This window comes from Typopeltis vanoorti, chromosome 20 (genome assembly GCF_054136105.1).
Source record: "Typopeltis vanoorti isolate ZY-2024b chromosome 20, IOZ_Tvanoo_1.0, whole genome shotgun sequence".
In the NCBI taxonomy this organism is placed as follows: Eukaryota; Metazoa; Arthropoda; class Arachnida; order Uropygi; family Thelyphonidae; genus Typopeltis; species Typopeltis vanoorti.
The window spans coordinates 34,040,515-34,055,791 of NC_143568.1; the positions used below are offsets into that span (position 1 = coordinate 34,040,515).

General features: G+C 32.8%; 1 protein-coding gene across 2 annotated transcripts in view; it reads left to right on the forward strand.

Annotated features, from left to right (window-relative positions):
• Window positions 1-14,430, forward strand: part of LOC150095354 (acyl-coenzyme A thioesterase 13-like) — a 59,451-nt gene extending 45,021 nt beyond the window's left edge. For both annotated transcript variants that reach the window (XM_090410211.1, XM_090410210.1), the window contains one exon: window positions 14,156-14,430. In XM_090410211.1, the coding sequence (XP_090266337.1) occupies window positions 14,156-14,333 (178 nt within the window). In that variant the 3' untranslated portion in view covers window positions 14,334-14,430. The remainder of the gene's footprint in view (window positions 1-14,155) is intronic.
• Window positions 14,431-15,277: the final 847 nt, after the last annotated feature.

The window sequence follows — 15,277 nt, forward strand, 5'->3', positions numbered from 1 at the left end:
ATACCACCAAAAATACTTCGTAGGATTTTTTCTTTTGAAAATTCCAAGGGCCTCTTCATTCCTTATAGACATTGTCCATGTTTCGGATGCATGTGTAAGTATAAGCCTTATCAGAGTCTCATAAAGTAGCAATTTAGTACTTATTCTAATCAAACTTGATTTTAGGTTTTTTTTTTTTTTTTAAGCCATGGAAGCTATGACTAGCAATGGTTCTTTTTTTAATTTCTATACCTATATCATTCTTGGTATTAACTTCCGAACCTAAGTAGGTAAAGCTACTCACTTTTTCAAATTGGTAAGGTCCAATTTCTAAAGAATTAGTGGGGTTTATTTTTTTGATGCATTCCATATATATTCCATATACAGTCATACCCTGACTTACGTGAATCCGGAGTTACGCGGTTTCTTATATGTACATACTCCCGTCCCGCTTCACGCCTCACCACTAGTCATATCTTTCAGGCACCGGCCGCATTTGGCAATGTCGCACATGCTGTGAACAAGCACTGACGTGTTTCACGCGGTCTCAATTCATACACGAATTTTATAGTCTACAAACCTTGCGATTGTTTAATGTTATGCTCTTGATAAAAATTTTATCACATAAAAAATAATAATGTCATCCAAAAGAAGCAAGTCCGATTCTTCCACAGTTAGCAAGAAAAGAAAAACATTGACTTTGGAAACAAAACTCAACATTATTAAGGATTTTGAAGGTGGAATGAAAATTTGTGAGCTAGCAAAGAAGGAATCCACAGCAAGAACAATCATAAAAGAAAGGTTTACAGATTTTGGAGGACATAGATTCTAACAAGGAATGAATTGTAGCCACAAGGCAAGGAATAAAAAAAATCATTAGCTTGCTATGAAGAAATTTTGCGTGACAAGAAAAAGACATTATGCCGTCAGTCGAATCTATTAGATTTTATGAAACCATCGATATCGAAATAACTTTCTTTTTTTATGTACGAAAAACTACAATTATGATTATATTTCTTAAAAAATATAGGTGTTTTTGTAAACCTTTGGTCCCAATTGTATGTTTGTATATATAAATTACATGCAAAATTATACCCCGAGTTACGTGAATTCGACTTGCGCGTTTTTTGTTAGTCCCTCCTACCGCGTAACTTCAGGGTTTTACTGTAATTGGTTTTACTTTGATTGATCATGAGGTGCATTTTCTTTGCTTCACTTTCTAAAGCCAACAAAGCCTGTTTTAGGGCTATGGGTGTTCTTTCTATGATATCAATGCCATCAGCAAAGGCAAGGATTTGTACAGATTAGTTAAAAATGGTTCCTCTAGTATTAATGTTTGAATCTCTGATTATTTTCTCCAAAGCAATATTAAAGAGAAGACAAGCCAGGGCATCTACCTGTCTTACTCCATTTTTAAATTCCATAGGTTCTGAGACACTTCCTTAATTTGAATTTTCAATGTTGTTTTTTTGAGAGTAAGTTCAATAAGCCTTACCAATTTTTCCAGGAAGTTAAAATCTCTCATGGCTCTTAAGGCAATTCTAAAGTCTATGAAAAGGTGATGTGTATTGATACCATATTCATTACATTTCTCAAGAATCTGACAAAGATTGAATATTTGTTCTAAAGTGAACCTTCCCTTTCTGAATCTACATTGATAGTCTCCAATAATTCCTTCAATAAAAGAGGATAGCCTGTTAAATAGGATATTGAAAATATTTTGTAAACAGCACCGAGTAGACTTATCCCTCTATAATTGGAGCATTCAAGAATGTCTCCTTTTTTATGTATGAGACATTATGCTTTGTTTCCATTCTGAGGGAAGCATTTCATTAATCCAGATTGAGTGCAAAATATTATGAATTGCTTCTATAACAGCTGGACCTGCATTCTTCAGGAGTTCTGATGGTATTGAATCCAGTCCAGCCACTTTATTATTTTTCAATTTCTTAAGCCCCCTCCTCGATTTCAATTAGTGATGAAGGTTCAATCACTTCTTGGTTACTACATGAAGTGACATCAAGTTCTTCACTGCCTATATTTTCATGATTCAGCAATTCATCAAAATGTTCATTCCATCTTTGCAATATATCAGTTTTGTTACTTTGCAGGGTTCCATTTTTACTTTTACATAGTGGGTCTAGGTAAAGTCTTTACGACCTCTATTTATTTTTCTAAAGAAAGCTCTGCTTTCGTTGGATCCCCCCTAGGATGTTCAACATCTCTAAGATCCTCCAAGAACCTCCTCTTTTTCTTTTTATGTATCTTTTTCTCTTCATTCCTTCCTTGCAGTTTTATATTCTTCAGCAGCACTTCTTGTGTGCCTTTTTGTAGCATTTTTTTATAAGCTTCATGTTTTTTTAATGTGGCTGCTGCACACTCAGCATCAAACCACTCGTGATGTTTTATTTTCTGGGCTTTACCCAGAATGACATTTAGAAAGGAGAGGATAGAAAGGAGATTAGAAAGGAGAGGATAGATCCAGCTAGGGGTCCCATGGACCCCTAGCTGAATCTATCCTCTCCTTCTTCTACTTTGAGGAAGACCCACTTACTTTAATCTTTCCTATAAGGCCTTATCAGCCAACTCTTCTTACTTTATGACCCTTATGCTATTAGAGTACTCAAGGGCCATGGGGTCTTTTCATTTCTGGCCTTACAACTATGTCCTCTCTATAAACCTTACTGTATTTCTTCTATAATCTACCCTTTCCCCTTCAATATACCCTATTCCTCCTATGGGTTTAAACTCGGAAGAAGGCGAGTTCAGAAGCCTTAAGGTGGCAGCCCTACCACTGAACTATTCCATCGTCAGGCTAGTCTCCTGACATGGAGAACATAACCATACTTGTAAGCTGACAGAAAAAGACAATCGGATTGAATCTATGGGAAACGACCCTGGAATGGAAAAGGGAAAACGAAAATGGAAACGACAAAATATAATACACATAGCAAACTGGAATGTAAGAGGAATAGCATATAAAGAAATAGAATTAGACCAGTTATTAAATGAAAGAAATTTTAAAATAACAGTAATCACTGAAACAAAAAAGAAATTAAAAGGAGCTATGAGAACTGAAAATTTTAATGTGATATACAGTGGAGTCGACAGAGACCAAAGAGCACAAGCAGGAGTCATGATTTGGATTCATAACTCCCTTTTAAAACAGTTAAAACATTATAAATTATGGAATGAAAGAAAAATAGAAGCTAGAATAAAAATAGATAGAGGCTATTTAACAATAATTGGTTTATATGCCCCAGAAGAAGGAAGAGAACAGGATAATATTGATTTTTATAATCAGCTACAAAACATATATAATAAAATAAATAAAAATGATTACATAATTTTAGCAGGAGACTTAAATGCAAGAATTGGAAACACGAAAATTAATAATAATATAGGAATACATGGAGAACACACTCTAAACAGAAATGGTAAAAAATTGATTGACTTTGTAGTTTATAATAACCTAAAAATAATGAATTCCTTCTATAAACATAAAGACATACATAAATATACTTGGGCAGCAAGAGGATGGAAATCAATATTAGATTACTTCATATTAAATGAAAAGACATCAAAATTTTCACTAGATGTTAGAGTTCACAGAGGATATGAAATAAGCAGCGACCACTTCCTTGTTAAAATAAAATTAAGATTACCACCTAAATGGCTACAAGTAACAAGAACAGAAAGAAAAATTGAAACATTTGTTTATAAAACTAGACTATTGAATGACACAAATGTACAATGGCTATATGAACAAAGGATTAACCAGTATCTAGATAAAATAAAACAAAATGAAGAAATAGAAATAGAATGGCTTAATATAAAAACGATACTAAATGCAGCAGTAAATGAAAGCTTAGGAAAGACCAAAAAATTCAATAAAAGAAAAAACTGAAGATCTGGGATGATACAATCAAAGAAATAATCAAAAAGAAAAAAGAAGCCTATCACAAATGGTTAAGCAGTAAAAAATTAGAAGATGAAATAGAATATAAAAGAATAAGAGCCATAGCTAAAAGAGAAGTCAGAAAAAGACATAGAGAATCATGGAATAAATTTGTTTCTAATTTAGAACATGATTTATATAAAATAAGACCCAATGTATTTAAGATTTTGAAACACCTAAATGCAGATACCAAAGAAAACATAAAATTAAACGCTGAATTGAAATTAGAAGAATTTCTAAATTACTACACAGAACTGTGGACAGACAAATATTTTAAAAAAGACAACTGGCAAACAATTAACGAAAATGAAAAGGAAATAACTGAAGAAGAATTAGAAATCAGCCTGAAAGAAACAAGAAACGGAAAATCACCTGGAGAAGATATGCTAGGTTCAGAACTATATAAATACGCAGGAACAAGATTCAAAGGAAGACTCTTTATTATTTTTAAATAAAATTTACTGAACTGGTATGCCCCCAATAGAATGGAAAAAAGCAATTGTGATTCCTATCTTTAAGAAAGGTAATAGAGATGATTCTAAAAACTATAGAGGTATCAGTATACTAAATTCATGTTACAAAATATACAGCAGAATCTTAAATAACAAACTAATGAAATATTCCGAAAACTTTATTCTAGAGGTACAAAATGGATTTAGAAAAGGATGATCATGTATAGACCCAGCCTTCTGCCTAAAATTAATAATAGAGAAAAGAAGAGAATATAATTTAGAAACACATATATTGCATTTATTGACTTTGAAAAAGCATTTGACAAAGTTAAAAGAAACATATTATTTAACATATTAAAAGAAAGACAAATACCAAATAATATCCTAAAAGCTGTCACAAGTATATATGAAAATAATCAAATACAAATAAGATTAAATCATGAGCTATCATATACAGAGAGATAAACCAAGGGGTCCGACAGGGATGTCCCCTCTCAGCAACTCTTTTTAATATCTACTTAAATGAAATAATAATAAAATGGAGTAAAAATTTATATCAAGGAATTAAACTTTCACCTACAGTTAACTTAAACACTCTCCTCTTTGCAGACGACCAAATAATAATTACAAATTCTGAAGATAACTTACAGAAAGCTATTTTAAATCTAAATGAGATATCCAAAGATTATGGTATGATAATATCAACGGAAAAATCAAAAACTTTGGCCTTTAAAGGACAAGATCCAACAAGAACTAAAATAGTATTAGATAACAAGATCTTAGAACAGGTGAATTCATTTGAATTCAACTACCTAGGATGTATGATCACGTATGAAAATGAAAAAGATATAAACATAAAAATTGCAAAATATTTAAAAATAACAGGAGTAATTAACTCTATATTTAAACCAAACCTAGTTCAAAAACAAACCAGGCTAAAAGTATACAATACATTAGCCCTACCGGTCTTAATGTATGGAAGCGAAATCTGGACAATAAAACAAAAAGACAAACAAAGATTAACAACAGCAGAAATGAAGTTTATGAGAAAAACTACAAAGTATACCCTATTTGATCACAAAAGAAACGAAGATATTATGAAAGAATTAAACCAAGAACCAGTAATTGAAAAAATTAAAAAATATAAACATAGATGGATGGAACATGTTCAAAGAATGAAAACAGAAAGATTACCAAAACAAGCCTTAAAGTACAAGCCATTAGGAAAAAGAAAACCAGGACGTCCTCTTAAATGATTCAACGATGACTTCTAAGGCCGGAACAGGCCATACTAGGCCTAAATCCTTGATATGTATGATGATGATGATGAAAGATTTTTTTTTAAAGCGTTCCATTTTCTATTAATATATTCAATAGTTTCGATATTATTTTGCTTTAGTTGGTTTTCACATTCATTTAGAAACTTTTGTTTAATTTCCAAGTCTTTAAATTTATCACAATTAAATGTCTGTAGACATTGTCCATAAGTCTTATGTGCATTTGAGATTCTTGCTTCTAATTTACTTATCACTAAATAATGGTCTGAATCAAAGTTTGCACCATGATAGGACCTAACATCTAATACATCCAATAGATGTCTTGCATTCAATAATAACATGATCAATTTGATTGAAGGTATTTATTTCCATTGGAAGATTTCCATGTTATTTTATGGATGTTCTTATGGTGGAATAATGTATTTGCAGTAACCATATTGTGCTCAGTTGCAAAGCAGATGAACTTTTGTCCGTTATCATTAGTTTAATCATGTAGTTCTTGTTTTCCAATTATTGGTCTATACCTATTTTCTCTACCAATCTTGGCATTCATATCTCCAAGTATTATTTTCATGTCATTCACTGAACAAGAGTTATATAAATCATCAAGTTCTTCATAAAAGGTCTCTTTCTCATTCTCATCCTTTTCCTCAGTTGGTGCACGGGCACTAATTACACAGTAATTAAAAAAGGCTCCTCCTAATCTCAAACTGCAAAGTCTTGGTGGTTTTGCTTTAAAACTGATAACTAATTGTTTTATCTGATTATTCAGTATACTGAATAATCAGATAAAATTTGCTTTGATTTGTGGCAATTATAAAAAGACTGTGTGATTCTTTTTCTCAATAATTCTCTCTCCAAGCCATTTTATCTCCTGGATGGCTAACAGGTAAAATTTATAGTTATTCATCTGTTCTATTAATAAATGTAGTTACTCCGATATAGTGAACAAATATTCCATGATCCAAGTTTCAAGTGCTTTAATCCTTTGCCAGTCCATTTCCTAAAGAGCTATCAAGAATTATTATTTCCTTGAGATTTCGTATTATTTCCTTGAGGTCATTAGCCCCCACCCCCAACCCAGAGGGATAGGTCCCATATTTATATCCCCTGGGACTGAATGGCCTGGCTATAATCCCCAGACACTGGGTGCCCATTTTAATCACCTTCTACGACATGATGAGCTACAGTGGGACAATTCTTTAATCCTGCTCACCACACTGGAAAGGCTGAAATTCAGTGATTTTAAATATTAATCTCAAAACCAGAAAGAAGGTATTGTTCAGAAGAGTAAGAAAAACTGAAACTAAAAGATTCGAAGAAAAGAAAAAGTAATTTTTGAAACTACTTATTTCAATAAATGTTATTTGATAAAATTTTTTTTTCATTTGAAACCTAACATTGAATTACTTTCAAAACAAGCTCTTCTTCATTCTTTCCAGTAAAGTTAATAGACCTGAGTAATAGACTTGTTCCACTGCAAGAATTTGAAAAATAAAAGAATGGAAATTGCTAGGTTCGATGTAATGTGACTTGAAAGTAGATACGATTTAAGTATTTGTGACATTTGATCAAATCTAGCAATTTACTCAGTTCTTTTAATTTTACTGAAAAGAATGCAGAAATTAATTTGAATAATAATCATATTATTATTATTTTTAAACGTTAGCCTTGAAAATAATTGAGTATTAGATTTTTAATGAAAAAGAATTTATCAAATATTGTTTATTTGAAAGAAGTACAGTTTCAAAAATTACTTTTTTTTTCTTCTAAAATTCTAGTATAATATATGCTTTCGGTTTTAGGCGTATTACTCTTCTGAACAACAGGTGATATTAAATTGCAATGCTTTCCTTCAAGTTTGAGATTGAATTTTAAAATTATCACATTTTAATTTATATACACTAATATTTCAGAAAAATCTCAGCTTTAGTTTAAATATGCAGCAGACCAATATTATTATTACAGTAACCTCAGTGGTGTCACTAGACTTATTGTGGGAAGTCCACTTAACTGGAAACATTTCTACCATATTGAATTTTAATCATTTACACTCCCCACATCCCACATTCACAGTGTATTCTGAAAATGCATTCCACTCACCAACCAACCATCCTCCATGCAAAAAAAATCTACTCTTCACAAGCCTCTCCACTGCATCTTTACACAGCTTCCAGGGTTGGCCTCTCATTCTTCCCATCATGCCATTCACTAATTTTATAATCCCTTGTGTATTATCTGGAAAATTCTTTAAATAAATTGAAGGTCTCTATCATATCTTCACGTTTCCTCTTATCCATCAAACTCTGCAATCTACATTCCTTCAACTGTTCTGCATAATCATCACTCCTGAGTCCTGATTGCTATGATCATTAGTCTCTGAATCCTTGCTAGTGTTTTTCTGCATTGCAGTAAAAAGTAGTTGACCAAATTTGAGCACAGTAGTCAAGTGTAGTCTAACCAGTGTCTTATACACCACACTTCCCTATCCCTATATGTCAATGTACTTCTTATCATAGCAGCAATAAGATGTGCAGTCTTTGCAGCTATTGCAATGTACCCTCAAAACTTTAATCCAATGTCTACCATCATCCCAAGCTGCTTTCTGAAGTACTTTGTGTATTTATTAATATTAAAACTACAGTCCCGCTGATTTGTATGAACTAAAATTCTGTTCAGATCTTCCTGTAGAAAATCAGAAGTACTGCTGATCATTCTACCTAACTTTGCATCATCAGCAGACATTTGAAGGGTCCCAGTCACTTCCAGATGAAATATCATTAACAAATAAGTTAATGTTAAAAATATAATATTATTTATTTTTGTATTATTAATTTTTTTTTCCGAGGATACTCATTTTGGTAATAAAGCTATAGAACATAGGATGAAAATGTCTGAAACACATCCAGTGGCAGACCCAGAGGGGGAGCCCTTCCCCCCCCCCCCCCCAAAAAAATAGAAAATTTTCCAAAAATCTTTTCCTAATTAAAATTCATTTTTTTTATTTATGTTGTGTCGTGTCTTGCTATTTTTACTACTTATGAATTAGCAATCATTGCAGATGCTCAGTCATAGGTCATATGCAATGCGTAGTGTGTATTCTCAATCGTCTACTCAACTCCCCCTCCCAAAAAAATTAAATCCTGAGTGCACTACTGACATTGTCTACAATATTATTGATTCAGAATTTATGTTCATTAGTCAAACTTATCAGTTAAATCTCTCCAGTTCATACACATTGAAAAAATTATAACTACTTCCCATGTGAGTGTGTCTATTGGGGCTTGAATTTTTCCTCAAGGTGTATTTCAGTTTCATATCTCAAATCTGTTACATCATTCTGCCATTAGTTAATAGTGTGCATAAGCTTATTTTTATTTATTTATTTAAAGAGAGATATTGTTTTATAAATTGTGTTTGGTTTAGTTCTGAATAACTTTACATTATTACTACTTTACTATTAACGATTTCCCTTCGAATTATTCTGTTACTTATCAGTACTCCAATATTGTCATATATAATATCTTTGTCTTCTTCTGGATCTTTTTTTCCATAATTTTAGCATTAAACACCTGGTTTGGCAACCTTTCTCCTTCCATTCTATTTAAGTGACTGTATCATCTTAGATTAGCTTCATCACACATTCTTAAATGCTAACAATATCGATTTCCCTTCTAATATTTTAATTTTTATCTGTTCACCCCCTCGTTTTTTATCAGAATTCTCATATTTGTGGTCTTCTCTAGTCTTGCGCGTAGTAAATTATTTCCAATATTATTCTACTAATTGGATGATTATACGGGTTTTATCCCCTTTTCTCATGCAAGGAAGTTCCTTGTTTTGTTCTCCCATTAATAGTAAAATAGAATGATGAAATAAAAGGACTGGAAAACATGTTTAAGGAATATGCATTTCTTGCTTTCATTAATGCATTAATCCAGTTAAATGTTCTAAGCATAAAGGATTATCATACTTCTTAATGAATAAAAAAATTTAACATCCATATTACTTAAACTTCTCATATGCTCTCCATTTAGCCTTAACTTCTGTACAGTCACACGTAACTGGTATGGAAGTTAAGCTAAATGGAGTTTCACTGGAGATATATTTCAAATCAGCAAAAGAACAGTTGTTCATTGGACTGATAATGAGGTTAGTTAAAATTAAATAGCACTATTCTGCCAACTGTTTATATGCATGCAGTATAGCTGATCTTTTTACCAGAAAGATTCTCAATGGTTTTGTTCAGATTTGGAAATCCCTGATAATAAATTTAAAAAAAAATATTTTTAAGGGCTGTGTGTTTAGGCTTGCATGCTAGTTAGAACTCACGAGACATTTCACGGAATGAAAACAGCAAGGAATGAGCAGTAGGAGCATTAAATCACATTTTAATGCTTTTAGTATTTTATCTTATTCACAGATGTCTTTAAGGAGACAATATCTAAATTGTAACACACTGTCAACAAAGTGAAACTTAGCAGACTAAATGCTAGAGTACTAAAGGCTAGGAAATGCCCAAGTTATGACTTGGGATGACTAAGAATTACTCTTTCTCATAGTTTGGGAAATTTAATACATCCATACTTAAATTAGTTTGGATTTTTAAGGACAGATGTAGATTCTTAAAAAAAAATTTCATTTTGAACTTGATACAGTGAAATGGAGATTTCCTCTGTTTACTTCTATGAAGGAGGAAACCTCTGTTTCCTCCATGTAAACGGAGGAAAACTGTCCAAGGCATCATTCGCTAGAGCTTACTGTCCTCAGTCATGATTATGCTTACAGATGTATTTTTCTTCCAAGTGGATATTATTTTATCTTCCAGTCTGAGAGAGAAAGGAATTGATCCTTGGGTTAACAGATAAGGGTAGCCAATTTCAAGTGGGCTTTTCCCAAAATTCTGGCTATTTTTTGCTACTACAGACATAGTGATTGCCTTACTATAAGGAGTGTGTAGAGCATGTCAAGGATTGGCAGAAGGATTAAATATTTTGCTGATTTGGTAAGAAGGTATATCACGGAGATGTCATTACACTACGCAGGCTGTACAGCCACATACAGAAGGAGACATTTTGTGTCACCGTATAAGTATACAAACTTATTGGCCAAATGCTACTAGGCATTGTTTGTTGTGGATTGAAGTTCCTACCATTCTTCAGTTTATAACAATTGTCAGTTTAACAGCTAGCTTTTGCAATTCTTTAAAATTTAACAGTCAGCTTATGTTAGCTGGCTCCAGCACATCACCACTTGAAAGTACATTCAAATCTGAAAAATTCAACATCAGTGTCAGTTTTTAACTCTTCTCAATTTTGCATCATCAACAAACAACTTAATATTCTTTGTTACTTTTCATGAAATATCTTTATGAATGTTTGACATGTCCATGTAAAAAATGTGAAATTTATTAAATTCACCAGTTTTGTAGAATCTTTGGTTAGCTTCTTCAGGATTAAATTGGCAAAAATACATTTAAAATGGGTATGTAGGGTGTGTGAGTGTGTGTGTGCATGAGATGCAATGCAATGGATTTGCTTGGCTATATCACATAATTAAATACATTTAATGACTAGAAACCAAGAGATCCAAAAATATAAAAAGACTATTTATTATTTGAGCATACAACTAGTTTCATCTTCTTTGAAGACTTCATTCATTGGGTGCATAACATGAAATGAGAAATACAAAAATATACATTACAAAAGAACAACAGCTATAAATTAATAGATATATATAATGTTCAGTATACACGCATTATCTTGTATCCTTCAAAAGGTAAAGCTGTTCACAAATGGCTTCCCATGTAACAACCATTATTATTATTTGGTAACCTCCATGAAGTCAAGACTTGTCAGGAGGTCTATTCAACCATCAACATGTTTATCATAATGAGCTTTGAAGTTATTTAAACTACTTGCACTCACAATGCACTCAGGCAATGTATTCCACTCACTAACAACACGCCACATAAAAAATTGACTCTTCATGCCCTTCTTCACCACATCTTTATACAACTTCCAGGGATGGCCTCTTATTCTTCCCATCTTAACATCTGCTCTTTTTATAATTTCTTCTGCATTAATCTGGTAGAATCTCTAACTTGAAGGTCTATCATATTTTCTTCTATCCACATTCTCTTAAATGCTCTTCATAACCAACACTCCAGAGTTCTGATATCACTTTGGCTATTTATCTTTAGATCCTCTCTAATTTTTCCACATTACAATGAAAACTAGGTGACAAATTCTGAGCACAGTAATCTGTATGTGCAGCAGTACAATGTGCAGTCTTTGCAATATGTGCAATGTGTTCTTGGAACTTCGGTGCAGTGTTTACCATCACTTCAAGATCCGAAATCTCATCCACTTTTCCTGAAGTACAACTCCACCAATACAGTATATAGTCTTATATCTCTGTATCCCAAAGTGTAACACCTTGCATTTATTAATATTATTATTATTACGTGACACTTCATGGGAGTTCAAGGACTCATCATGAGAGGGCACTCTACTCTATTTTGCTAAATACATCTCATCCTCTCCACTACTATTCTCTTACTACTGCTACCATCAATGCTGCCATCTACTGCCCATCTTCAACAACAGTATTTTTTATCCGTAAAAAAAAAATATATATATATAAATAAATAAAATTACATGCAGAATTTTTCATATAACTTAGAATAAGTATCATCTAACCTGGATTTCCATTTTGGGTGCAAACTTTTTAGTTACATTTCAAACCATTCAGTTACTTCATTCCATATTATGTATCCTATTTATGTAACATAAGATAAATTCAGTGTGAAAAACTTTAATTTTTAATTTGGTGCGAATTTCTTGTGCTTGTGGTTTATCCTTCATGTATAATTACACATCTTGAAAATCATCGAAATCAAGTCAGTATGACACATACATAAAGAATTTGTGCACCACAAATGTGTATTGCACTCTTCGTGTACATTTGAAATATATTTATACAGACAGAGGACCCATAAGGTATTGGGGCCTTCTCCTTTTAAGAAGAGAATATATGCTAAAATACTTTAATATCATTATAATTTTATTATTTTTATATTAATACAATGTAACAGCACAAAATAATTTAAAAATAAATAAAACCCTCATTTATTTATTAATTACCATTGATCAAGTCCCTTAAGAGAATTCCATATGCTACTGAGATATATATACACACACACACACACACTGTTTGAAACGAAGTCAAAGGACACCATGGAATGAGGAACAAACACCCATGGCATCCACATTAATAAGATGCAGGACTTCCTTTCACTGCAATGATTGCAGCCCCCTACGGGACATACTTTCTGCAAGTGCATGATAGTGCTCAATGGGAATTTTGGACCAATCTGCCTGTAAGCATGTAATGAAGTTCTGAACTGCTGTGGGACAGATGTCCTTTAACTTCACCTGATGCTCCAGTTCATCCCACAGATATTCAATAGGATTGAGATCAGGGCTCTTTGGAGGCCAATCAACTGTGGTGACATTCATGTCCACAAACCATGCAGTTACAGCTGCAACAGCCTTGTGATACGATGAATTGTCTTGATGAAAGGGACAGTGGGCAGTTCCATAGAAACACCACAAAGTAGGAAGTATTGCATTGTCCAGAATGTCTAGATACCTCTCTGAGTTCAATGTTCATACACCATGAACAGAGGTCTGAGGCCAAACTAGAAAAAACAGGACCATACCATCACACTGCTACCTCTAAATTTCATAGTTGGGGTTATGCACTCTGGTAAGAGATGTTCACCAGGCATCTGCCACACCCACATCTACCCATCTGCTTGGTAGATGGTGAGTGTGATTCATTGCTCCATAACACAGCTTCCACGTGCCACTGTACATGCTCTTTGCACCACTGAAGATAATGCTGTATGTTGGTTCAGGTAGTGTGGGGCTTGTATATTGTGGCCCTACTATGGAAACATCTTGTGAGCCTCAATTCTGAATGTTTTTGTATAGATTCATGTTCCAGTTGATGCCTGAAACTTCACAATCAACATGTCAGCCAATGAATGCCGGTTTTTACATATTATCCTTCGTAGCACCCTATTGTTATGTGTGGTGGGTCATCCATTGCTGGTAGCACTTGGAGTTGACTCTCTCTGAACTTCAATCTCAGTATGGTATCACTGATTGTTTAATTGGGATGGCCCAAATTGTGAACAATTTGCCAGATAGATAGTCCTGCAATATAGCATGCTATCACACCTCTTTCTAGCTCCATCAGTTCTCTTCTCAACAACCATTTCCCTCAGACTCAGTTGCACTGACTTGAGAGCATCATATTTCTCCAATTTATATTGGCTACAAACAAATGACACATTATATGGCATAATGTATCTTGCCCATGGGGTATGTCTGACTTCTTTCCAAGCAGTATATATATTTATTTAAATATATCTGTGTAATATTCAAATAAAATGATGTTTGGAAAGTACTTTGTTTTTATAGGTTCATAAGCCCTGCAAGAGTGGGTGAGAAGATACTTATAGAAGCTGATACCTTATCATGTCGAAAAAATTTGGCATTCTTATCTGTGAATATAGTGAATGCACATACTAAAGCACTTATAGCTCAAGGGAAGCATACCAAATTTGTTGGGAAATTTACATCATCTGAAACTAGTTAGTATAAAATTAATGTTTATAAACTTTTCTGTTGTATTATTGTTCACAGAATTAATGACATTGTTATATGATGTTAATAAAGGAAATAACAAATGATAACACAGTATATATAAATTTTTATAATTTCTGGCCCAGTTGGAACCACAGATAAGACAAATCTAAAAAGCAGAAGAAGGAAAATAATAAAAAAAATCTCTAATGAAAAGCAACATGTAAAACAAATGAATGCTGCAAATTCATTAATTTTACATTAGGGTTATTTTTTCATAACCCTGATGTAAAATTGGCTTTGCAGCATTCTTTTTTTTTTTTTTTCCCATGTTGTTTTTCTTTAGATTTTTAGATTTATAATCACCAAAATTTTAAATAATATAAAAATTAGGAAAATACGTTATCTGATTTATTATTTATCATTATTATATGTAATATGAACATCTTTTATATATGTTGTACTATATTGGTTATGCTTGAAGAAACTGATGAGAAGGTTTAGTAGATAGGAAGTTGATGTTTAAAGGTCATATAGCAAAAGTTGTAAATACATCTCGGAGAATAATAGCAATGTTGAAACGAACCTTGACATGTAAAGATAATGAAGTCATTTTGTCTCTCTACAAGACCTCGATAAGACCTCACTTAGACTATTGCGTGCAGGTCTGGTCTCCTGGTTTCCATGGTAATTCTGATACAGTGGAGAGAGTACAAAGGAGAGTGTCAAAAATTATATCAGAATTGTGGAATAAAGATTGAGAATTTGTCGATGCAGATGCTAGGAAGCAGGTGAAAGAGGGGTGATATGATTGAGACTTTCAAACTTCTGAAAGGGTTATACAGAAATTTCAGTAGATGAAAATTTTCATTTTATGGAGGGTGGGGATAGAACACTAGGACATTCATGGAAATTGAGAATGAATACTGTCAAGAAGGGGGGGTAAGAATTAGATTT